The 25,776-nt window shown below is 44.7% G+C and overlaps 1 protein-coding gene across 1 annotated transcript in view; it reads right to left on the bottom strand.

Moving 5' to 3' along the window:
* The window catches only part of sumo1 (small ubiquitin like modifier 1), a 77,536-nt gene that overhangs the window by 36,438 nt on the left and 15,322 nt on the right, over positions 1 to 25,776 (bottom strand). Inside the window, exon 2 of the mRNA XM_070864493.1 lies at positions 5,812 to 6,089. Within this exon, the coding sequence (XP_070720594.1) occupies positions 5,812 to 5,823 (12 nt within the window). The 5' untranslated portion in view covers positions 5,824 to 6,089. The remainder of the gene's footprint in view (positions 1 to 5,811; positions 6,090 to 25,776) is intronic.

The raw sequence follows: 25,776 nt of genomic DNA, 5'->3' as shown, positions 1-25,776 counted from the left end.
GCTGTACCTGCATGCCAACTTTCAATAACTGATGTACCATGACACCCAGGTCTCGTTGCACCTCCCCTTTTCCTAATCTGCTGCCATTCAGATAATATTCTGCCTTCACGTTTTTGCCCCCAAAGTGGATAACCTCACATTTATCTACATTATACTGCATCTGCCATGCGTTTTCCCACTCACCTAACCTGTCCAAGTCACCCTGCAGCCTCTTAGCGTCCTCCTCACAGCTCACACCGCCACCCAGTTTAGTGTCATTGCACTCAATTCCTTCATCCAAATCATTAATGTATATTGTAAAGAGCTGGGGTCCCAGCACTGAGCCCTGCAGCACCCCACTAGTCACTGCCTGCCATTCTGAGAAGGACCTATTTATCCCAACTCTCTGCTTCCTATCTGCCAACCAGTTCTCTATCCATGTCAGTACATTACCCGCAATACCATGTGCTTTGATTTTACACACCAATCTCTTGGGTGGGACCTTGTCAAAAGTCTTTTGAAAGTCCAAATACACTACATCCACTGGTTCTTCCATGTTCACTCTACCACTTACATCCTCAAAAAATTCTAGAAGATTTGTCAAGCATGATTTCCCTTTCATAAATCCATGCTGACTTGGATCGATCCGGTCACAGGTTTCTAACTGCGCTGCTATTACATCTTTAATAATTGATTCCAGCATTTTCCCCACTACCGATGTCAGGCTAAACGGCCTATAATTCAGTTTTCTCTCTCCCTCCTTTCTTAAAAAGTGGTATTACATTAGCTACCCTCCAGTCCATAGGAACTGATACAGAGTTGATAAGACTGTTGGAAAATGATCAACAATGATCTAGGGCCACTTCCTTAAGTACTCTGGGATGCAGACTATCAGGCCCCGGGGATTTATTGGCCTTCAATCCCATCAATTTCCTGAACACAATTTCCCATCTAATAAGGATTTCCTTCAGTTCCTCCTTCTCACTGGACCCTCGGTCCCTTAGTATTTCCAGAAGGTTATTTGTGTCTTCGTTTGTGAAGACAGAACCAAAGTATTTGTTTAACTGGTCCGCCATTTCTTTGCTCCCCATTATAAATTCACCTGAATCTGACTGCAAGGGACCTACGTTTGTCTTCACTAATCTTTTTCTATTCACATATCTATAGAAGCTTTTGCAGTCAGTTTTTATATTTCCAGCAAGCTTCCTCTCATACTCTATTTTCCCCCTTCTAATTAAACCCTATGTCCTCCTCTGCTGAATTATAAAATTCTCCCAGTCCTCAGGTTTGCTGCTTTCTCTGGCCAATAGTTATGCCTCTTCCTTGCATTTAACACTATCCTTAATTTCCCTTGTTGGCCACGGTTGAGCCACCTTCCCCGTTTTATTTTTACTCCAGACAGGGATGTAGAATTGTTGAAGTTCGTCCATGTGATCTTTAAATGTTTGCCATTGCCTATCCACCGTCAACCCTTTAAGTGTCACTTGCCAGTCTATTTGCATTAGAGGGGCTTCAACGTAGATTCCCCAGAATGATACCAAGGCTTAGAGGGCTAAATTATGATGACGGGTTGCAAAGACTTGATTTGTATTCCCTTGACTCTACCTGTACTAGAATGAAGAGTGATCTGACTGAGGTGTTTAAAATGTCTCATCACCGAGAGCGTGCAGAAATCAAGCGCAGGCAGCGGAAAGTGCGTGTGGAAAATCTCCCATCCTCCCCTACCCTCAATGACTATCTGTCCCACTTGTGACAGGGACTGTGGCTCTCGTATTGGGACTGTTCAGCCATCTAAGGACTCATTTTTAGAATGGAAGCAAGCCTTCCTCGATTCCGAAGGACTGCCTATGATGATGATGATTAAAATGTTAAACAGATTCGATAGGGTAGACACAGAGAAACTATTTCCTCTGGTGGAGGGATAAAGAACAGTGGAACATAATCTTAAAATTAGAGCCAGGTCATTTAAGAGGGATATCAACAAGCACTTTTCCACACAAAGGGTGGTAGAAATCTGGAATTCTCTCCTCCTAAAGACTGGATGCTGTGACAATTGGAGCTTTCAAGACTGAGATCAATAGATTTTTGTTGGGTAAGGATATCAAGGGATATGGAGCTAAGGCAGGTAAATGGAGTTGAGGTACAGATCAGCCATGATCTAACTGAATGGCGGAGTAGGCTGGAGCAGTTGAATGACCTCCTCCTGTTCCTATCTTGTAAAACAAAGGGCCAATACAGCTGCACCAAGACTAAATTCGAAAGAAAATCAAAATGTCGATGAGCTTCCAGCCTTTTGATTTTGATTAAACTTTTTTTAATTAAACTTTTTTTAATAAAGTTACAAGCTAAAATAACACAACAAACATTACACTTCTTAGAATTTGTCGACTAATTTTATAACAATTCCTATACATTGTAGCCCTGATCATGAAGCTGTGTCCGTAGTGCAGGCCGTATTGGACAGTGGTACAGGTCAGACAATAAGACCTGTCGTATTGTAACCCTAACTCCGACTTGTGCTCCCATCATGGCAAACTCAAACTCGTCAAATTTGCTTAATATCTCAATCCAAAAAGAAATTTGTCTCAATGATTACTGTGGTGATTCACCAATGCAATCTCCAAGCTCCTGTGACCCAGGGCCCTCTGATACTACAGCTAATATCAAAGGCAACATATTCTATCTCCCCCTGCGCCCCCGCACCAAAAATAATTCCTGGACTAAATAGAAGGAAAGAAATCACCACCAAGATTCCTGCACCTAATTACTACCAGTAACCATTGTTGAGGTATGTGTGCCGAAAATGCGATGGGATAAATGTATTTATATTAATCACACAAATAGGTCTGCTGTGGTGTTGCTCATGTTGTATCATAGGATACAGTGGAGCTACAGGGTCACCAAATGGCTATTGTGGGCCTCCTGACACAGAGAAATCACATTCCAGACCTAGGCATTATATCTATGTGTTTAAACTCTTACATCTGTGCACACAGCCAGTCAACTCTTACCATTATAAATTCATACATCCACATTTATAATGGAAACAGCCCACATAAAATTGTTATGTTGTAATGGTCAATGGTGTCAGCCGTGGCTCAGTGGGTAGCACCCTCACCCGAGTCAGAAAGTTGTGGGTTCAAATCCCACTCCAGAGACACACCAAAAATCTCGGCTGACATTCCAGTGCAATACTGCGGGAGTTCTGACCTGTCAGAGGTGCCATCTTTTGTATGAGACTTTAAACCAGTCCTCTGCCCTCTCAGGTGGACGTAAAAGGTCTCGTGGCACTATTTTGATGAAGAGCAGGGGAGATCTCCCCGGTGTCCTGGCCAATATTTATCCCTCAATCAACATAACAAAAACATATCTGGTCATTATCACATTGATAATGTTTGTGGGTGCTTGCTGTGCGCAAATTTCCTACACTACAATGGTGACTACAGTTCAAAGCAGAAGTACTTCATTGGCTGTAAAGTGCTTTGGAACATCTGGTGGTCATGAAAAGTATCATATAAATGTAGGTCTTTCTTTATAGCACCTTTGTTTTGCCTCTCCCAGCTCCTCAACCTATGCTCCAACCAATTCTACTTCTCGGCTTAAATTGCCATTATTTTGCTATTTAACTAGAAATATGAAATCAAAATACCAAATAAAAATAAGATTGGAATTTATGATACACATACATTCTATGCCAAGATTGGCCTTATTGGATCTCCAGACTCCCTATGGAGCTACGGAATGGCTCTCTGAAACCAATACAAATCAGCATTCTTTCTAGTTCTGAATGCTGACTGAAAGGCCACACTCTGCTGAGACCGATGTTTCCCCAATTCTATCACTTTCATTTAGTCCCAAACCAGAAAAATGCCAAATTGCACTACCCCCAATGAAACCACTCACTGATGGGTTCTGTAGCTGATTTCAGCTATCGGTCAGTGCAGCAGAGCAGGTCTCCAGTAGTCCTGGGTAATCCTTGCCACTGGACCAAGACCTAGCTCTGTCAAGCACGTGTGGTGGCTGGTGTGCAACGGCCACCACACGTTAAAAAAATCCACACATGGGCATCTTCCACCCTCCAAGATGTAGTTCGGGATCTGGAATATTAGGTCATTCATTGAAACACCTGTGAACTCATTCCTTTTTGGCGTGGAAGCAAGTCATCCTCGTTTCGAGGGACTGCCTATGATCATGATGATTTTAAGTCTGGAGACCAAAATGGCATGTATTACAGTAGATGAGAAATTGATTTAAATTCAAAACAATTAATGGACAGGACAATGGTTTTAAAACATAATTGTGTGTGCATGTACGCGAGAGAGAGAGAGAGAGAGAGAGAGAGAGAGGGTACTCCACCCAGCATTCCTGCATTTATATTCTGTGAGGGTTTGTAGACTCCCAATTTTACTTTTAATGAAAATTTGGAGAATTTTTGGAAGCTATTTTCTCCATAATTAACCTTCCAATAATGAAAATCATATTCGCACACAGACATTTCACACTTGTGTATTCCCACAATTTTAATATTGTTAGAGAGAAAAACAAGCAGTCTTCAGTTTTTAATTGAAGAGGAATTTCAGATCCAAAATAACTTAGCTGTTCAACATGGCTTGGTTTCCACAACAAAAACAGTTATGGGCATTTTCAAACAGCAGGAATGTCAAAAACCTGGGACTCCAGAAAAAAAGCTTTAGCGAGAGTACCTTGTCTCAATAGATTACTTGTATTTTAATCAATGAGCTTGATATCAAGTCAACCAGTACAATATGGATCTGGTAAGAGTGTACACACCTAATTTTCTCATTTCACACAATTATTGTGATTAAATAAACAAAAGAATGGATTTTTAATTTTGTACTTGATTAGTTATGCAGAACATTGTACACAATGAGTTAAAACTCAGTTCACTCATATCTAGTGCTATATGGCTCAGTTTCAAACCATGTACATCAACAGTACGCTGTAAACTGAGTAAATAGTATAAATTAGAGCAGGATAAACTCTGTTGGCAACAGAGGAGTTTTGTCTAGTATCTCAAACAGATATAAAACCACATAAGACTGTATATATTGCCTGTACCGTCAGATGATGCAGGCAATGGTTGAAAAATAAAATCAGATTCAAGCAGCGGTCCATTTAATACTAAGTGCACATATTACTGAACATAGGCACCTCATACTTTTATCAGTTCTCTGTCCCCTAGTGTAACTGAGAACCTGGTCAATCTTGCACTCTAGTTTTAATAAATCCCAAAGTCCTTGAGCATGAGTTGACAGATCTGATTGTGAAAAACACAACAATGGACATACAGAATACATTTTTATTAAAAATTGGTGTTTTCATTGCTATATACCCATGGATTTGGTAATTGTGCACTCTGTTAAATTGTGTACAATTATAGTGTCTGTGCAATTCAGGAATATTCCACTTTGTACTTTAAAAAACTCCATCAAGGAAGATTAAATACCAACTATATATACACACACACACACAGAGATACAGACAATACCAAGCAAAACGGAGCTACAATTCAACTCTAGGTCCTCTACTTCACTGCAAAGTCCTTAAGCAACATTCGAAAAGCCCTGAAAGTTACACTTTCACCATAAAATCTATATTATGCAACCGATTTAGACCAAAACAGAGCTGCAGGGCGCGTCCCCGATTAGCGAGGCGCGCGCCCCAAGCCTCCTTCCCTTCCGCCTCCATTTGAACCCCGTGTTTGGCTGCAATCGTCAGGCTGAGCGAGCGAAAACACAGCGCAACCCACCGGCCCGATTTTTAAAATATATGTATAATTTTTTTTTTAAACCGAATGAGTTAAAGACCCACCTGATCAGACATCTCAGCGCCGGGGCGGCTGTGGTTAAGGGAGGAATCCAATCACCAATAAATATCAACACTCTCCACCAGCCACTTCTGCGCACCGACCCGAGCACGACAACGCGCGTCCTTGTGCGTCATGGCGGTGCCTCGATGTCACCACGCGGCAGCGTTTCCATCTGCTGCATTCTGGGACTTGTAGTTTTCGCGTGAAGACCGTCTCCCCCCACAGCGCCGCCGCTGGCAGGACAGGTGTCGGGATCCGGCAGCGCTTTCTGTTCCGCCAGCTGCAACAAAAGAGAAACAACTCTTCAAACAAGGAACTCTGGGAGCAAGTTTATTGCAGCTTTATTTTAAGTGCTGGTTGTCAAGGCCCAGCCAGGTTTCAGCCTAATCACATACGTTTCTCTGAAATGTATTATTGTTTGTGTGTGTGATATCTAGGCACACAAGTACCAACTTGCAAGAACTTTGTTTTCCATTTGTGGTATGAATGATATGTCCTTACTATACAGTATAAATGCACACAAGGCGCATACTTGAGAAAAGGTCAGTCGGTATTACCAAGACCTCAAGTGATAAAGGTGGGTGGAGCTTCCCCTTTTATACCTGAAAGTCCAGGTTAGCAGTGTCTCCCACAAGTTTGCCCCTTGTGGTCAATGTTCTCAAGGTGTGAAACTTAGGTCAGATTATACATAGATTACAATGACAGTTGAATACATGACATCACCTCCTCCCCAAAGTCTTATTGGGATCATGGGTTAAGTCTCTCTGGTGGTTTACGCTCCCTTGTCGAGCACCTGAGTTGGGGTTCCGGTTGTTGCACGCTGGCCTGAATGTCTGCTGTTTGTGGTGCCTCAGGCCTGTCCGGACTGCCCACAGTGACTGGGCTCTCCTCCACTTGGTTCCGGTGTCCGGTCACCTGTGGTGGAGTAAACGCTACGTCGTGTTCTTCCTCTGCTTCTTCTATAGGGTTGCTGAACCTCCTTTTAGTTTGATCCACGTGTTTGCAGCAAATTTGTCCATTGGTAAGTTTAACTACCAAAACCCTATTCCCCTCTTTGGCAATCACAGTGCCTGCAAGTCATTTGGGCCCTGCAGCGTAATTAAGGACAAAAACAGGGTCATTGACATCAATACATCGCGCCCTCGCATTCCTGTCATGGTACTCACATTGTGACTGGCGCCTGCTCTCAACAATTTCTTTCATAGTAGGGTGTAAAAGGGATAACCTGGTTTTGAGCATCCTTTTCATTAGCAGCTCTGCGGGTGGAACCCCTGTGAGTGAGTGTGGTCGGGATCTATTGGCCAACAGGAGGCGTGATAAGCGGCTTTGTAGGGAACCTCCTTGGATTCTGAGCATCCCCTGTTTGATTATCTGCCTTTTGAGGCCAGCTTGAACGGTGCCGTTCTGACCTGGTTGATTCCATTGCCTGCTATGAAGTCCTGGAATTCAGTGCATTGTCGCTGACCAAGACATCCGGTAGACCATGGGCGGCGAACATTGCCCATAGACTTTCTACCGTGGCAGATGATGTGCTTGAATTTAAAATGGCACACTCAATCCATTTGGAGTAGGCATCTACTACAACCAAAAACATTTTTCCCATGAAAGGACCTGCGTAGTCCACATGGATGTGTGACCATGGCTTGGCTGGCCAGGACCAGGGGCTAAGAGGGGCTTCCCTGGGCGCATTGTCCAGCTGGGCGCATGTGTTGCACCTGCGAATACAAAGTTCCAGCTCTGCATCTATCCCTGGCCACCAAACGTGTGACCTGGCAATTGCCTTCATCATGACAATGCCCGGGTGCTCACTGTGAAGTTCTCTGATAAACACCTCTCTGCCCATCTGGGGCATGACTACTCGTTTCCCCACAGTAGGCAATCGGCCTGAATCGAGAGTGCATCCTTGCGCCTATGAAACGGTTTAAATTCCTCAGGGCATGCCCCGTACGTGGCTGCCCAGTCCCCATTCAAGACACATTTCTTAATTAAAGACAGTAGCGGGTCTTTATTTGTTAAGACTTTAATCTGACGGGCTGTCACAGGTGAGCCTTCGCTTTCGAAAGCTTCAACAGCCATGACCATCTCAGCATCATGCTCAGTTGCCCCCTTAGTGGTGGCTAGTGGGAGCCTGCTGAGTGCATCGGCGCAGTTTTCAGTGCCTGGCCTGTGCCGAATTGTGTAGTCATAGGCGGCTAATGTAAGTGCCCACCACTGTATGCGGGCCGATGCATTCGCATTTATGGCCTTGTTGTCGGCCAAAAGGGACATTAGGGGTTTGTGATCTGTCTCCAGCTCAAATTTCCTGCCAAACAGGAACTGGTGCATTTTTTTTACTGCGTATACACATGCTAGCGTTTCCTTTTCTACCATCCCGTAGCCACTTTCTGCCTGGGACAGACTTCTGGAGGCATAAGCTACTAGCTGTAACTGACCCTTGGCACTGACATGCTGCAACACACACCCGACACCATAGGACGACGCATCGCACGTTAAAACAAGTTTCTTACACGGGTCATATAACGTTAACAGTTTGTTGGAGCATAACAAATTGCATGCTCTATCAAAAGCCCTTTCCTGGCTGTCCCCCCAGACCCAATCGCGATCTTTGCGTCGGAGCAGGTGTAGCAGCTCTAACAGCGTGCTCAATTTGGGAAGAAAGTTACCAAAATAGTTCAGGAGCCCCAAGAACGAACGCAGCTCCGTCGTGTTACGGGGTCTGGGTGCTCTCTGGATCGCTTCCGTTTTGGACGCAGTAGGTCTGATCCCGTCTGCTGCTACACTCCTCCCCAAGAATTCTACCTCTGGAGCTAAGAAGGCGCACTTCGCCTTTTTCAGTCGCAAATACACCACATCCACTGGTTCTCCCTTGTCCACTCTACTAGTTACATTCTCAAAAAATTCCAGAAGATTTGTCAAGCATGATTTCCCCTTCATAAATCCATGCTGACTTGGACCAATCCTGTCACTGCTTTCCAAATGAGCTGCTATTTCATTTGGGTTTGAATGATGCAATGAAACGCAGATCAATTAGTTGTGACTTTTTGAAGTGGCAAATTAAAATTTGGTGTCTGTCAGTCATTGTGTGAGTTTTGAGCAGCTGAGCCAGTTCCAGCACACTGCCTGTTGGGGCAAGTGCCCCAAATGTGCAGAAATGGTCTGAGTGCCTGTCAAAAATATGCTGATCTCAGGATTTTGGTTTCAGTCAGCCTCAGGGCCACTTAGCTACAGAGCTACACCCCAAGCTTTAAAGTAATTGGTAGGAGGTTTAGAGGGGATTTGAGGGGAAATATTTTCACCCAAAGGGTGGTCGTGGTCTGGAACTCACTGCCTGAAAGGGTGGTAGAGGCAGAAACACACGTGCCGTAACCTACAAGGCTACAGACCAAGAGCTGAAAAGTGGGATTCGGCTGGATAGCTCTTTGTCGGCCGGCATGGACACGATGGGCCAAAATGGTCTCCCTCCGTGCTGTAAATGTCTATGATTCGATGCTCCACTTCCAGCAGCACAAGGAATAGTTTTGGGGCTTTTATTTCTAAATCAACTGAGTGTAAAAGGGTAATGGTAGCCAAAAACTGTGTGAAGAAATGATCTCAGCAATGCTATGACACTTATTGGTTCTTAAATGGTAGTTTTGAAAAAATATTGAGGCATTTTTTTGTCTTGGTCTTGATGGATGTACATTATATGAAAGGGGATTAGAATTATTTAGATTGCACTAAAGGTTACCAGTGGGGCTGTTAAAACTGGGTAGATGCTGCCTTCCCACACACTGTCACAAGTGATGTCAGTGCATTAAATGCCCGTATTATAATCAGAGGCAAATGACAGACAATTTACAATGGATCTCCAATCATTCATGCCATAGGAATGTTGGGCACCTGTCCCTGGCATCCAGTGTTGCTGTGGGCCACCGCTGGGTGTTGGGAATGTAAATTTTAAGATCCTGTTCTAGAGTGATCAATAGCATTATGGAAACAAGATGTTCTCTGATTCCCCATGACCATGGACCCATTTATGCTATACCAGAGCACTGCAATGGATTCCACCCCCCCTCCCTCCATGCTCTCGAGATGTGTATCGTAAATGCTGCTGGCACCCACCTAAAATATTCAAACATCCTTGACCCTGGGATATGGGTTGGGGTCATGGATGCAGACAATGGCATGCTCCACCCATGCCCAAGATCCGCTACAAAGTGGCCTGCCCTGAAATTTACAGCCTAAGACCTTCATTTATATAGATCCTTTCTTTAGCATGACAAAAAATGTGGCAACATGGAAGTCCTGAATGCTAACAGTAGTTAACTACCGATCCATCTCCAACGTCCCTTTCCTTTCCAAAATCGTTGACCGTGTTGTCGCCTCCCAAATCCGTACCCATCTTTCCTGCAATTCCATGTTTGAATCCCTCCAATCCGGTTTCCGTGCCTGCCACAGTACCGAAACGGCTCTCATCAATCAAAAATGACATCCTTTGTGACTGTGACAAAGGCAAACTATCCCTCCTCGTCCTTCTTGACTTGTCTGCAGCCTTTGACATGGTTGACCACTCTATCCTTCTCGCCTCTCCACCGTTGTCCAGTTGGGTGGGGTTGCACTCGCCTGGTTCCATTTTTATTTATCTAATCGTAGCTAAAGAATCACCTGCAACGGCTTCTCTGCCCACCCCCGCATCGTTACCTTTGACCCCCTCCTATTTCTCATCTACATGTCACCCCTTGACGACATCATCAAAAAACACAGCATCAGTTTCCACATGTATGCTGATGGCACCCAACTCTACCTCACTACCACTTCTCTCGACTCCTCAGTCTATAAATTGTCAGACTGTTTGTCCGCCATCCAGTTCTGCATGAGCAGAAATTTTCTCCAATTGAATATTGGGAAGACCGAAGCCATTGTTTTCGGTCCCCACCACAAACTCCGTTTCCTAGCCACTGACTACATCCCTCTGAGGCTGAACCAGACTGTTCGCAACCTTGGTGTCATATTTGACCCTGAAATGAGCTTTCGACCGTATATCCGCAGCATAACTAAGACCGCCTATTTCCACCTCTGTAATGTCGCCCGTCTCCGCCCTTGCCTCAGTTCATCCACTGCTGAAGCCTTCATCCATGCCTTTGTTACCTCTTGACTTGACTATTCCAACGCACTCCTGGCTGACCTCCCACATTCTACCGTATGTAAACTAGAGGTGTATCCAAAACTCGGCTGCCCGTGTCCTAACTCGCACCAAGTCCCACTCACCCATCACTCCTGTGCTCGCTGACTTACACTGGTTTCCGGTTAAGCAATGCCTCAATTTCAAAATTCTCATCCTTGTTTTCAAATCGCTCCATGGCCTCACCCTCTCTCTATCTCTATAATCTTCTCCAGCCCCACAACCCCCCTGAGATGTCTGTGCTCCTCTAATCCTGCCTCTTGAGCATCCCTGATTATAAGCGCTCAACTATCGGTGGCCGTGCCTTCTGTTGCCAAGGTCCTAAGCTGTGGAACTCCCTCCCTAAACCTCTCCACCTCTCTATCCTCCTTTAAGATGCTCCGTAAAACCTATCTCCGTGACCATACGCTAATTTCTCCTATTTTTTGTCTCGTAATGGGACGTTTCACTATGTTAAAGGCGCTACATAAATAAAGTTGTCCTGAATCCCTTCACCTTTCCACCTCCCTTTCTTCACAAGTGTGAATGCTCTTCTTCAAAGGTGCTGTCAACTCCACTCCCCAACTCTGTTTCTGCTTTCGTTTGAGGCATCTGTTACAGTTCAAGTATTTTTTGCATTACAGTTTCCATTAAGCAGAACTGAAACCTGTTCCTTTATCTTTTATGGTTTAGTATAGCCTAGATCTGTTAACCTCAGATGATTTAGTATAGAGTATGTTAAATACCCAAAAAGTTTTCCATGGTCTCAAAAAGCCAAAAAGAAACACTGCATATAGTCTAAGACTAGCATTCTGATTTTATTTATAGATAAATTTAGATACAAGACTAGAAAGACAGACAAAACCTGAACTGTAACAGGTGTCTTGAAGAGCTTTTCAGAACAGATGAAAAAACAAAACTTGCACTTTATACAAACTGAATTTAAAAAAAGGTACTATTATTCTTGCTGCTGCTCTCTGCATGTTTTTGGAAACGCACACCAATGGTAAATTCCATAACATTACTTCTTATGGGTCCTTATTGCCACCTGTACCTATTTCAGGTGCGGCAAACAGAAAACTGAAGCCCTCAAAAGGGTCCCGGAATTATAAGGATGTTTTCTTTGACGTAAAAGCAGTTTTGTTGACGATTGGCATTAAGAAACAGTATTTGAGCAGACACATTATAGCAAACAATGTGTTATTGGCCTAGGAAATGTGTAATGTGGTGGTGTTCAGAACTTCTGAACTTGATAACAAAAGAAATGGCATTTTGAGACAATTATCACTAAGATGCATTCACATAAAGTGGCCAAGCAGTAGACCCCATGGACACAAACAATGAACTATATTTTGTGTGGCCTGCATGGATTAAAACAACAAAGAAATCCCATTGGGACAATTTTCTCATTGAATAATTCAACAAGCATAACTGCAATATAGCCAGCCAAGTGTACTGACCATCTACATATCAACTTTGTCAGACAAGTTAATAATTTTGAAGACATATTAGGGCATTTATAGTAATGGAGGCTACAGATCTCCCTCAATTAGCTGGCATATCTCATTGATGACCTCCTAACGCACACATTATCAGACAAGTCCAGGTATGATCGCTTATCCCTGTAAATGTGTTGGGTGTAAGGCCTCCTCCTCCTCAGCCGTCCGCCACCTCTTTGATTGGGCACATAATGCTCTTCAGTGAATCTTCTCCCATCTCTATTCTGCAGCATGTGAGTAGTCATCAATACAGGCCTCATTACTATAAATATCCTAATATGTCTTCAAAATTATTAAATTGTCCTCTACAAACGCAATATAAACTCAAAATTCACCAGTGTGATTAGATGATTGTCAAGATTTTAAAACGCTCTTAAAATCACTCACGAATTACTTCAATGCTACCATCAACTTGAAGCAGTCTTTTACTAAAAGTCCTCCGATTTACAAAATGGCATCCATACCGCTGGGTTAAGGTCAGGTGAGTGCAGCTTTTCTTGAGCGTCATTTTGGCCGAGTGATCATTTGGGTGTTATATGGGCAAAATGCCGAAAATAGCGCTCGGCGATAATCTGGGCGGTATTTGGGCGTTAGTTTCCATTATAAACAGTCTTCTGGGCGCTGCACCAGTGATGGTGTCAGATTTTATTTTAAAAATGCGGGCAGTTCAGCTCATTCCCGGTGGTAATTGTATGCCGAAAGTTCCACCGGCGACAAATGGGCAATAATTGGCCGTTAGTTTCCATTTATAATCAAATATGGGCGGTAAACTGAATCTCGGCGGTTATATGGATGGTAAATGGGCGGATATATGCCGAAACTCTAGCCCTTCAAAGTTACTGTTTTCTGGAAAGCTGTACCAAATTTGAGTGGTAATTTCTAGACAACAGACACCGGCAATTTCATATGACTTAAAACTGCAGTAATATTACACCACATGACACTGCAGTGACAGTAGATAGAGCATTTTCTGTAATTCATCAGCCAGAATAATTAGAAAATACTGTTCTAATTATATTCCGTACAGTTCTATGTTGTGCAATACACAAAAATAAGGAATGTAAAATTGCAGAAATAACCATTCTATTTATATTAAAACTCAATATTCATTGGATATATTGAAGATAATAATGGATGCCTATCAGTGAATTTTACAATTAGAAGAAAAGTCAGTATTTTTCTTGATCTTTGAGCATTTCTCATTTCAATGACAATTATTGTGAACATCAAGCACTTCCAGGTCAAGTATAGAAACATAGAAAATAGGTGCAGGAGTAGGCCATTCAGCCCTTCTAGCCTGCACCGCCATTCATGGCTGAACATGCAACTTAAGTACCCCATTCCTGCTTTCTCGCCATACCCCTTGATCCCCCTAGTAGTAAGGACTTCATCTAACTCCCTTTTGAATATATTTAGTGAATTGGCCTCAACTACTTTCTGTGGTAGAGAATTCCACAGGTTCACCACTCTTTGGGTGAAGAATTTTCTCCTCATCTCGGTCCTTATCCTTAGACTGTGACCCCTGGTTCTGGACTTCCCCAACATTGGGAACATTCTTCCTGCATCTAACCTGTCTAAACCCGTCAGAATTTTAAACGTTTCTATGAGTCCCCTCTCATTCTTCTGAACTCCAGTGAATACAAGCCCAGTTGATCCAGTTTTTCTTGATAGGTCAGTCCCACCATCCCGGGAATCAGTCTGGTGAATCTTCGCTGCACTCCCTCAATAGCAAGAATGTCCTTCCTCAAGTTAGGAGACCAAAACTGTACACAATACTCCAGGTGTGACCTCACCAAGGTCTTGTACAACTGTAGCAACACCTCCCTACCCCTGTACTCAAATCCCCTCGCTATGAAGGCCAACATGCCATTTGCTTTCTTAACTGCCTGCTGTACCTGCATGCCAACCTTCAATGACTGATGTGCCATGACATCCAGGTCTCGTTGCACCTCCCCTTTTCCTAATCTGTCACCATTCAGATAATAGTCTGTCTCTCTGTTTTTACCACCAAAGTGGATAACCTCACATTTATCCACATTATACTTCATCTGCCATGCATTTGCCCACTCACCTAACCTATCCAAGTCACTCTGCAGCCTCATAGTATCCTCCTCGCAGCTCACACTGCCACCTAATTTAGTGTCATCCGCAAATTTGGAGATACTACATTTAATCCCCTCGTCTAAATCATTAACGTAAAGTGTAAACAGCTGGGGCCCCAGCACAGAACCTTGCGGTACCCCACTAGTCACTGCCAGCCATTCTGAAAAGTACCCATTTACTCCTACTCTTTGCTTCCTGTCTGACAACCAGTTCTCAATCCACGTTAGCACACTACCCCCAATCCCATGTGGTTTAACTTTGCACATTAATCTCTTGTGTGGGACCTTGTCAAAAGCATTCTGAAAGTCCAAATATACCACATCAACTGGTTCTCCCTTGTCCACTCTACTGGAAACATCCTCAAAAAATTCCAGAAGATTTGTCAAGCATGATTTCCCTCTCACAAATCCATGCTGACTTGGACCTATCATGTCACCTTTTTCCAAATGCGCTGCTATGACATCCTTAATAATTGATTCCATCATTTTACCCACGATTGAGGTCAGGCTGACCGGTCTATAATTCCCTGTTTTCTCTCTCCCTCCTTTTTTAAAAAGTGGGGTTACATTGGCTACCCTCCACTCGATAGGAACTGATCCAGAGTCAATGGAATGTTGGAAAATGACTGTCAATGCATCCGCTATTTCCAAGGCCACCTCCTTAAGTACTCTGGGATGCAGTCCATCAGGCCCTGAGGATTTATCGGCCTTCAATCCCATCAATTTCCCCAACACAATTTCCCGACTAATAAAGATTTCCCTCAGTTCCTCCTCCTTACTAGACCCTCTGACCTCTTTTAAATCCGGAAGGTTGTTTGTGTCCTCCTTAGTGAATACCGAGCCAAAGTACTTGTTCAATTGGTCTGCCATTTCTTTGTTCCCCGTTATGACTTCCCCTAATTCTGACTGCAGGGGACCTACGTTTGTCTTTACTAACCTTTTTCTCTTTACATATCTATAGAAACTTTTGCAATCTGCCTTAATCTTCCCTGCAAGCTTCTTCTCGTACTCCATTTTCCCTGCCCTTATCAAACCCTTTGTCCTCCTCTGCTGAGTTCTAAATTTCTCCCAGTCCCCGGGTTCGCTGCTATTTCTGACCAATTTGTATGCCACTTCCTTGGCTTTAATACTATCACTGATTTCCCTTGATAGCCAAGGTTGAGCCACCTTCCCTTTTTTATTTTTATGCCAGACAGGAATGTACAATTGTTGTAGTTCATCCATTCGGTCTCTAAATGTCTGCCATTGCCCATCCACAGTCAACCCCTCAAGTATCATTCGCCAATCTATCCTAGCCAATTCACGCCTCATACCTTCAAAGTTACCCTTCTTTTAAGTTCTGGACCATGGTCTCTGAATTAACTGTTTCATTCTCCATCCTAATGCAGAATTCCACCATATTATGGTCACTCTTCCCCAAGGGGCCTCGCACAATGAGATTGCTAATTAATCCTCTCTCATTACACAACACCCAGTCTAAGATGGCCTCCCCCCTAGTTGGTTCCTCGACATATTGGTCTAGAAAACCATCCCTTATGCACTCCAGGAAATCCTCCTCCACCGTATTGCTTCCAGTTTGGCTAGCCCAATCTATGTGCATAGTTAGATGTAAAGTTTGCTCTACTCTGCCCAAAATTCAAAACAGCACTCCCTATTGCACCAGTGTAACATTTTTCCATTTACCAACCAGGCATCCTGTGGGAGACTGACAATTTAGGAACAGCTTTGTTCAGTGAAACTGTGCCCACTAGGAACTGAATTGAAGCTGCATAAATTAATTTCACATTGCAGCCTTTCAATCCAGAAACAGAGAAGACTGAGGTTCAAGAAATGCCAATCAATGTCAAATACACATGTGGACAATCTGCCCTCAAATGAATATACAACATTTTCCAATCTCAAGATTCAGTTAAGCAACATAAACCACTCAAGTTTATGGTGTGATCTGAACCCTTCACTTAGAAATCCTTGTATTGAAAATGAGGTACATCTTTATTTCACAGAATGTTAAATGGAGATATAATGCACTGTAAACAAAAACAGCTTGCATTATATAATGCCTTTAACGTAGTAAAATATCCCAAGGCGCTTCACAAGTGTCATCAAACAAAATTTGACATCGAGGCATAGAAGGGGATATCAAGACAGATGACCAAAAGCTTGGTCAAAGAGTTAGGTTTTAAGGAGCATCATAAAGGAGGTGAGGTAGAGAGGCGGAGAGGTTTAGGGAGGGAATTCCAGTACTTAGGGCATGCTGCCAATGGTGGAGCGATTAAAATGGAGAATGCGCAAGAAGCCAGAATTGGAGAAGCGCAGAGATCTCGGAGGCTTGTAGGGCTGGAGGAAGTTTCAGAGATAGGGAGGAGCGACGCCATGGAGGAATTTGAAAACAAGGATAAGAATTTTAAAATTGAGGCGTTGCCGGAGCAGGAACCAATGTAGGTTAGCATGCACAGGGGGATGGGTAAACGGGACAAGTTAAGATACGGGCAGTAGAGTTTTGGATGTCGGGTGGAAGCTGGGAGGCCAGGCAGGAGAGCACTGGAGCAATCAAGTCGAGAGTGAACAAAGGCATGGATGAGGATTTCAGCAGCAGATGGGCAGGATCAGAGTTGAGTGATGTTAGGGAGGTGAGAGTAGGCAGTCTTGGTGATGGAGCAGATATGTGGTCGGAAACTCATATTGGGGTCAAACACACCAAGATTGCGAATGGTCTGGCTCAGCTTCAGGCAGTTGCCAGGGAGAAGAATGGAATCAGTAGCCAGGGAACGGAGTTTGTGGAGGGGACCAAAAACAATGGCTTCGGTCTTGCCAATATTTACTTGGAGGTCATTATTGCTCATCTAATACTGGATGTTGAACAATCTGTCTGCGCTCCTCCAATTCTGGCTTCTTGCGCATTCTCCATTTTAATCGCTCTATCTCACCACATGGGTATATGATGTTATGGCGATAACAGAGACCTGGCTCAAAAAGGGCAGGATTTGGTACTAAATATTCCTGGATATAGGTGTTCAAGAAAGATAGGGAAGGAAAGAAAGGAGATGAGTTAATTTAGGAGAATATTAGTGCTGGAGAGAGAGGATGTCCTGGAAGGGTCAAGGGCAGAATCTATTTGGTTAGAGTCAGAAAATAGAGGTGCCATTACAGAGAGGTGCTAGAACTATAGAGTAGTGATAATGGTGGACTTCAACTATCCGAATATAGACTGCGATAGAAATAGTGTGAAGGGCAGAGAGGGGGAAGAATTTCTGAAGTGTGTTCAGGAGCACTTTCCTGATCAATACGTTTCCAGCCGAACGAAGTTGGACTCTGCAATGGTTTTGGGTAATGAGGTTGGTCAACTGGAGCAAGTGCCAGTAGAGGAACATGTAGGGAACGATGATCATAGTAACACAAGGTTTAGATTAGCTATGGGAAAGGACAGAGAACAATCTAGAGTAAAAATAATTAATTGTAGCAAGGCCAATTTCAGTAGGTTGAGAATGGATTTGGCCCGGGTAAATTGAAATAAAAGACATCATCATCATCATCATCATAGGCAGTCCCTCTAAATCAAGGAAGACTTGCTTCCACTCGAAAAGTGAGTTCTTAGATGACTGAACAGTCCAATACGGGAACCACAGTCTCTGTCACAGGATGGACAGTCATTGAAGGAAAGGGTGGGTGGGACTGCGCCTGTTTTCTGCATGCACTCGGCAACAAGACTCAAGGTGCTCAGCGCCCTCCCGGATGCACCTCCTCCACCTAGGGCGGTCTTTGGCCAGGGACTCCCAGGTGTTGGTGGGGAAGGAGGCTTTGAGGGTGTTCTTAAAACGTTTCCTCTGCCCACCTTGGGCTCGCTTGCCGTGTAGGAGTTCCAAGTAGAGCACTTGCTTTGGGACACTTGTGTCAGGCATGCGAACAATGTGGCCCGCCCAACAGAGCTGGTTGAGTGTGTTCAGTGCTTTGATGCTGGGGATGTTGGCCTGATCGAGAACATTAACATTGGTGCGTCTGTCTTCCCAGGGGATTTGCAGGATCTTGCGGAGACATCGTTGGTGGTATTTCTCCACTGATTTGTGGTATCTAGTGTATTTGGTCCACGTTTCTGAGCCATACAGGAGAGCGGGTATCATTACAGCCCTGTAGACCATGAGACCCTCGCTTCTTGCTCCCCACAGACGACTCAGCTGCTCCAAGCGACCCCCGGCGATCCCAACCATGGTAAGCCTTTGACCAGCTTCAAAAACAGGTTTGGGCCTACCTCACGAGCGAGCCTTCCCTCCGGGCCTCCTCCCATCAGCGGCGACCTGGCCTCTCCTCCTCCAGCGGCGACCTGGCCTCTCCTCCTCCAGCGGCGACCTGGCCTCTCCTCCTCCAGCGGCGACTGGGCCTCTCCTCCTCCAGCGGCGACCGGGCCTCTCCTCCTCCAGCGGCGACCTGGCCTCTCCTCCTCCAGCGGCGACCTGGCCTCTCCTCCAGCAGCTACCGGGCCTCTCCTCCAGCAGCACCGACCTGGCCCCTCCTCCTCCAGCAGTGACCTGGCCTCTCCTCCAGCAGCTACCGGGCCCCTCCTCCAGCAGCACCGACCTGGCCTCTCCTCCTCCAGCGGCGACCGGGCCTCTCCTCCTCCAGCGGCGACTGGGCCTCTCCTCCTCCAGCGGAGACCGGGCCTCTCCTCCAGCAGCACCGACCTGGCCCCTCCTCCTCCAGCAGTGACCTGGCCTCTCCTCCTCAGCGGAGACCGGGCCTCTCCTCCTCCAGCGGTGACCGGGCCTCTCCTCCTCCAGCACGCGGTGAGCACAATGACTGTGGTCTCGCTGACCTCTTCTCCTTCAACTCTGAACACCCTGACCTCTCCTCCTTCCACAAAATGGACCTCTGACCTTCCCAATGCATGCCCCAGCCAGGCCTCAGATCACTTACCATCTCATCAAAGGGCGCTACCCAGCGCCGAGCTTACCGCCCGCATCTCGCCATAGGCAATTAGGTTCATACAGCATAGAGTACAAAAGCAAGGAACTTATGATGAACATTTATAAAACACTGGTTCGGCCTCAACTGGAATACTATGTCCAATTCTGGGCACCACACTTTAGGAAGGATGTGAAGGTCTTAGAGAGGGTGCAGAAAAGATTTACAAATATGGTTCCAAGGATGAGAGACTTTAGTTATGTGGAGAGACTGGAGAAGCTGGGGTTCTCCTTAGAACCGAGAAGGTTGAGAGGAGATTTAATAGAGGTATTCAAAATCATGAGGGGTATAGACAAAGTAGATAAAGAGAAACTGTTCCCATTGGGAGAAGGGTCGAGAACCAGAAAACACAGATTTAAGGTGATTGGCAAAAGAACCAAAGGCGACATGTGGAAAAGCTTTTTTACACAGCGAGTGGTTATGATCTGGAATGGTGGTGGAGACAGATTCAATCATGGCTTTCAAAACAGAATTTGATAAGTACCTGAAAGAAATAAAATTGCAGGGCTACAAGGAAAGGGCGGGGGAGTGGGACTAGCTGAAGTGCTCTTGCAGAGAGCCGGCACGACAGGCCGAATGGCCTCCTTCTGTGCTGTAACCATTCTATGATTCTAACCATTAACAATATCAACTAACATGGGGGCCAGGAAGGGAAGTTGGGTGGTCAGCAGTTTGGTAGGAATAGGGTTGAGGGAGCAGGAGGTGGGTATCATGGACAAGATGTGCTCAGAGAGAGCATGATGGGAGATGGGATAGATTCAGAGAAAGATGTGAGTTCAGGGCTAGGCCAGCGGGCAACATTAGGAGAAGTTTGGCCCGGTGGGCTCAGGGATGGGAGGGAAGTGGCAGATGCAGCTGAATGAATGGTCTCAATCTTTGTAACAAAACCATGAGCTCCTCGCATTTGTTATTGGAGGTGAGGGTCGAAGAGGCATGGGAGGGTGGTTTAAGAAGACAGTTTGTGGTGAAGGGAAGCCGGAGGTTATCTTTGGATTCCAGGATGATCTTTAAACAGTGAGCATTTTTGCAAAGGAGAGCAGGTCCCAATTGTGCTTTATGTGTCCCAACAAAATCTGGGGGTGGATGGTTAAGCCGGTTAAGTAAATCGGCTGGATTTTCGGGTGGTTTGCGACCGACTTTTCGGGCGCTCAGATGTTTCTTCCTCGGTTGTGATCCTCGGCTCGTATTTTGCGGCAACGCTTGGAAGAGCACCGCCAGTGAGAGCTGCGCCGGGGTGTAATGACTCGGACTGCAACAACGTCCGAATTTCGAGACTTACCCGACCCGTATGCCGCGCCTCGATGACCGCCAGGGAAAACACGGTCAAGCCCTGCCGGCAGCGGTAAGTTGGAAAAACTGAAAAAAAGTTAATTTAAAGTTTTAATTTTTAAATATTTTTGCAGTGATTAGTTTGGTAAGGGTGTTGGTAATGTTTTTTAAATCTTGTCAGTTCCGGCCCCGCACTAAAGTTGGCTAGGATCCCGTTTTTACGCCCTGAATATAGTGCTACGCCTCTCTTTGCGCTGCGCCTGACTCAGACCCCAAATGCCAAAAGTTAGGCAATTAATCGGTAACACTGGCCCACCTCCCGTTTTCACTCCGAAATGGAGAAAGCCGAAAATCCAGCCCAATATCACCAGATGCAGTACTGGCTCAATCTCAGCTCTTGTGTTGTTATGATTTGTATAACAGGTACTAGATTTGTGCATGCAGACCAGCTTCTCAATTGACAAATGTTAGAATGCCAGCCAATTGTAAATGCGAAACAGGCTTACATGGGATCTTAGGATCGAATGATCTCATGCCTCCAGAATGAGATGATTTCAAATCTGAGTATTTCATAGCCTTCCTATGTCTTCTGTAACTGACATCATCGTGGCCTTAGGGCTATGCTGCCAAAGCAGCTACATAGTGCTACACTTTAGGAGGCTCCATATTAATTGTTTCATAAACTTACATAGAGATAGACTGCAGGTAGTGATTTCGCAAGTCACAATGATTTTCACAGCAGAATGCCTCTATTGCCTGATTTTATAAGGTTGTGCCCAAGAGAATAGGAGCGAGGGTGCTACACATAGAAACATAGAAAATAGGTGCAGGAGTAGGCCATTCGGTCCTTCGAGCCTGCACCACCATTCAATAAGATCATGGCTGATCATTCCCTCAGTACCCCATTCCTGCTTTCTCTCCATACCCCTTGATCCCCTTAGCCGTAAGGACCATATCTAACTCCCTCTTGAATACATCCAATGAACTGGCATCAACAACTCTCTGCGGCAGGAATTTCCACAGGTTAACAACTCTCTGTGAGTGAAGAAGTTTCTCCTCATCTCAGTCCTAAATGGTCTACCCCTTACCTAAGATTGTGTCCCCTGGTTCTGGTCTTCCCCAACATCGGGAACATACTACCCGCATCTAACCTGTCCCGTCCCGTCAGAATCTTAGATGTTTCTTTGAGATCCCTCTCACCCTTCTAAACTCCAATGTATAAAGGCCCAGTTGATCCAGTCTCTCCTCATATGTCAGTCCTGCCATCCCGGGAATCAGTCTGGTGAACCTTCGCTGCACTCCCTCAATAGCAACAACATCCTTCCTCAGATTAGGAGACCAAACTGAACACAATATTCCAGGTGAGGCATCACCAAGGCCCTGTACAACTGCAGTAAGACCTCCCTGCTGCTATACTCAAATCCCCTAGCTATGAAGGCCAACATACCATTTGCCTTCTTCACCACCTGTTGTACCTGTATGCCAGCTTTCAATGACTGATGAACCATGACACCCAGGTCTCGTTGCACCTCCCCTTTTCCTGATCTGCCGCCATTCAGATAATATTCTGTCTTGGCGATTTTGCCCCCAAAGTGGATAACCTCAATTTATCCACATTATACTGCATCAGCCATGCATTTGCCCACTCACCCAACCTGTCAAGTCACCCTGCAGCCTCCTAGCGTCCCCCTCACAGCTCACACCACCACCCAGTTTAGTGTCATCTGCAAACTTGGAGATATTACACTCAATTCCTTCATCCAAATCATTGATGTATATTGTAAAGAGCTGGGGTCCCAGCACTGAACCCTGCAGCACTCCACTAGTCACTGCCTGCCATGTTGAAAAGGACCCGTTTATCCTGACTCTCTGCTTTCTGTCTGCTAACCAGTTCTCTATCCACGTCAGTATATTACCCCCAATACCATGTGCTTTGATTTTGCACACCAATCTCGTGTGGGACCTTGTCAAAAGCCTTTTGAAAGTCCAAATACACCACATCCATTGGTTCTCCCTTGTCCACTCTGCTAGTTAAATCCTCAAAAAATTCCAGAAGATTTGTCAAGCATGATTTCCCCTTCATAACTCCATGCTGACTTGGACCGATCCTGTCACTGCTTTCTAAATGCGCTGCTATTTCATCCTTAACAATTGATTCCAACATTTTCCCCACTACTGATGTCAGGCTAACCGGTCTATAATTACCTGCTTTCTCTCTCTCTCCCTTTTTAAAAAGTGGTGTTACATTAGCTACCCTCCAGTCCATAGGAACTGATCCAGAGTCGATAGACTGTTAGAAAATGACCACCAATGCATCCACTATTTCTATGGCCACTTCCTTAAGTACTCTGGGATGCAGACTATCAGGCCCTGGGGATTTATCAGCCTTCAATCCCATCAATTTCCCTAACACAATTTCCTGCCTAATAAGGATATCCTTCAGTTCCTCCTTCTCACTAGACCCTTGGTCTCCTAGTACTTCCAGAAGGTTATTTGTGTCTTCCTTCGTGAAGTCAGAACCGAAGTATTTGTTCAATTGGTCTGCCATTCCTTTGTTCACCATTATAAAGTCACCTGAATCCGACTGCAAGGGACCTACGTTTGTCTTCACTAATCTTTTTCTCTTCACATATCTATAGAAGCTTTTGCAGTCAGTTTTTATGTTCCCGGCAAGCGTCTTCTCGTACTCTATTTTTCCCCTCTTAATTAAACCCTTTGTCCTCCTCTGCTGAATTCTAAATTTCTCCCAGTCCTCAGGTTTGCTGCTTTTTCTGGCCAATTTATATGCCTCTTCCTTGGATTTAACACTATCCTTAATTTCCCTTGTTAGCCACGGTTGAGCCACCTTCCCTGTTTTATTTTTACTCCAGACAAGGATGTACAATTGCTGAAGTTCATCCATGTGATCTTTAAATGTTTGCCATTGCCTATCCACCATCAACCCTTTAAGTATCATTCGCCAGTCTATTCTAGCCAATTCACGCCTCAAACCATCGAAGTTACCTTTCCTTAAGTTCAGGGCCCTAGTTTCTGAATTAACTGTGTCACTCTCCATCTTAATAAAGAATTCTACCATGTTATGGTCACTCTTCCCCAAGGGGCCTCGCACAACAAGATTGCAAATTAGTCCTTTCTCATTAAACATCACTCAGTCTAGAATGGCCAGCTCCCTAGTTGGTTCCTCGACAATTGCTACAAGCATTGTAATTCGTCCTCATTAAGTCTTTTCTGTTTGTTTTTTTACTATTAGTCGCTTCCCTTCATCAACTTTCATTTGTATAAGTTAACTTTATTTCAATTTTGCTGCTTAAAAAGTAATTCAGTACACATTACTCAGTGGCATTTTATATGTAGTAAGTTTATTCTAGGTATCATCTGTTTGAATTCCACAATTGTTGAATGAAGCAGACAGTGACAGGGATACAATTATAGCCCCAGAGTGCAAAATAGGAAGAATTGGGCAAAGTAAAGTGAAAAATGTCAGAACGAAGCCACATTGCATTTTATAATTGTGTCACAGCCTAAGGCACAGTCAGCATTTGGGGAGTAAAATAGAAGAGGATCATTCTGACGTCAGCAATACCAACAATGCAATCAGACCATTGTATCGCTTACTCCTAAATGTAGCAATGAGTTCGAATTTGATGTCGTTGCACTTAATGCAGAATTACCTCAGATACATGACGAAGCTATTGTATTACTCAACAATAGATTTAGAAGTATTTTAATGGCTTACAACAATCAGTTCACTTGGTATAATTCTTCGGTACTCAGTATTCAGATCTGAACATAGAGAAAGCTTTTGAAATTCCATATAAACATAACTTCAATGTTGAAGGAGGCTTGCAAAGTTCAAGATTGGCCCTGTCTGTATCAATAAAATACATCACATTTTAACATAATATTTTTTGCAAATTATTTAGACATCAATAAAAATTGACTATATTTTCTTTTTGTATGCATCGCTTGGTCTACTCAGAGCACTCATGGTTCTTTGATATCAATTATTCTGTATGCTTTTTTAAAAATTTGTGACCAGTGAAGAAAACATTTTCATAAATTTTCATGAAATTATATAGGGGGAGAAATTGAGTTGTGCCTCATTTGGGGCACTAAATTATGCGGTAGCGCAAAAGTTCGCTGGGCGCTACGCGAGGGACTCAGTTGCGAACTTCCGGCTTAGCACTCCAGGAAGTGGAGCGTTAAATCAAACTAAAGCACTAAAGCTGACAAGAGGGGCGGTAGCGGTGCTGCCAAATGTCAAGGGCAGCGCTGCCGAGAATGGAGGCTCCTTCCCTCCTTTAAAGGGAAGGGCCATCGCTGCAGGCTCTGCATGAATTTGATGTCCCTCATCGCCAACAGCAGCCGCGATCTGTGATTATCAGCCTCAAGCACTAACAGAGTGCAGGGCTGATCAATCACGGCACATCAGGATGTTAAAAACACAACCTAAAGGGTAAAAAAAAATGTTTTATTGACACAAGCCTCCTTACCTTTAAATACTGCTCCCCCAGCGGCCGGCCTCCGTAACAACGCCTCCTGCAGTTGCCGGCAATGCTACAGGGGGCAGAACCGAAGTTTGGGTCGGGGCACTTCTGGGACGATGCACAGCACGATGACGTCACGATCTCTGCGCACAGGAGATCGTGGCGCTAGGAGTTACCGCTGCCGCAAACCTCGATGGGAATTTTGTGGCCATCGGTACTCTCGCCGCGCCCAGTCACAAAGCCAGTCGCACCCCGTTATCGCTCCCCTGGAGCCACTAACGGGAAGCACAAAGGAAGCGAATTTCTAGCCCAGTGTTTACAAATTTCCTAAGAACTTCCAGTTCAGCATGCAATGCACAAGTTATCACATGTGGAGAGGCCTTTATTTATTATTCGTTCCTGGGAAGTGGGCATCGCTGGCCATGCCAACATTTATTGCCCATCTCTAATTGCCCTTGAGAAGGGCTATCTATTACCAAGATGTTCTTCTCATTAACATGTTAGAAAGATATTG

This window comes from Pristiophorus japonicus, chromosome 21, assembly GCF_044704955.1.
Source record: "Pristiophorus japonicus isolate sPriJap1 chromosome 21, sPriJap1.hap1, whole genome shotgun sequence".
NCBI classification, from domain to species: Eukaryota; Metazoa; Chordata; class Chondrichthyes; family Pristiophoridae; genus Pristiophorus; species Pristiophorus japonicus.
This window is presented reverse-complemented; position numbering and strand designations above follow the sequence as displayed.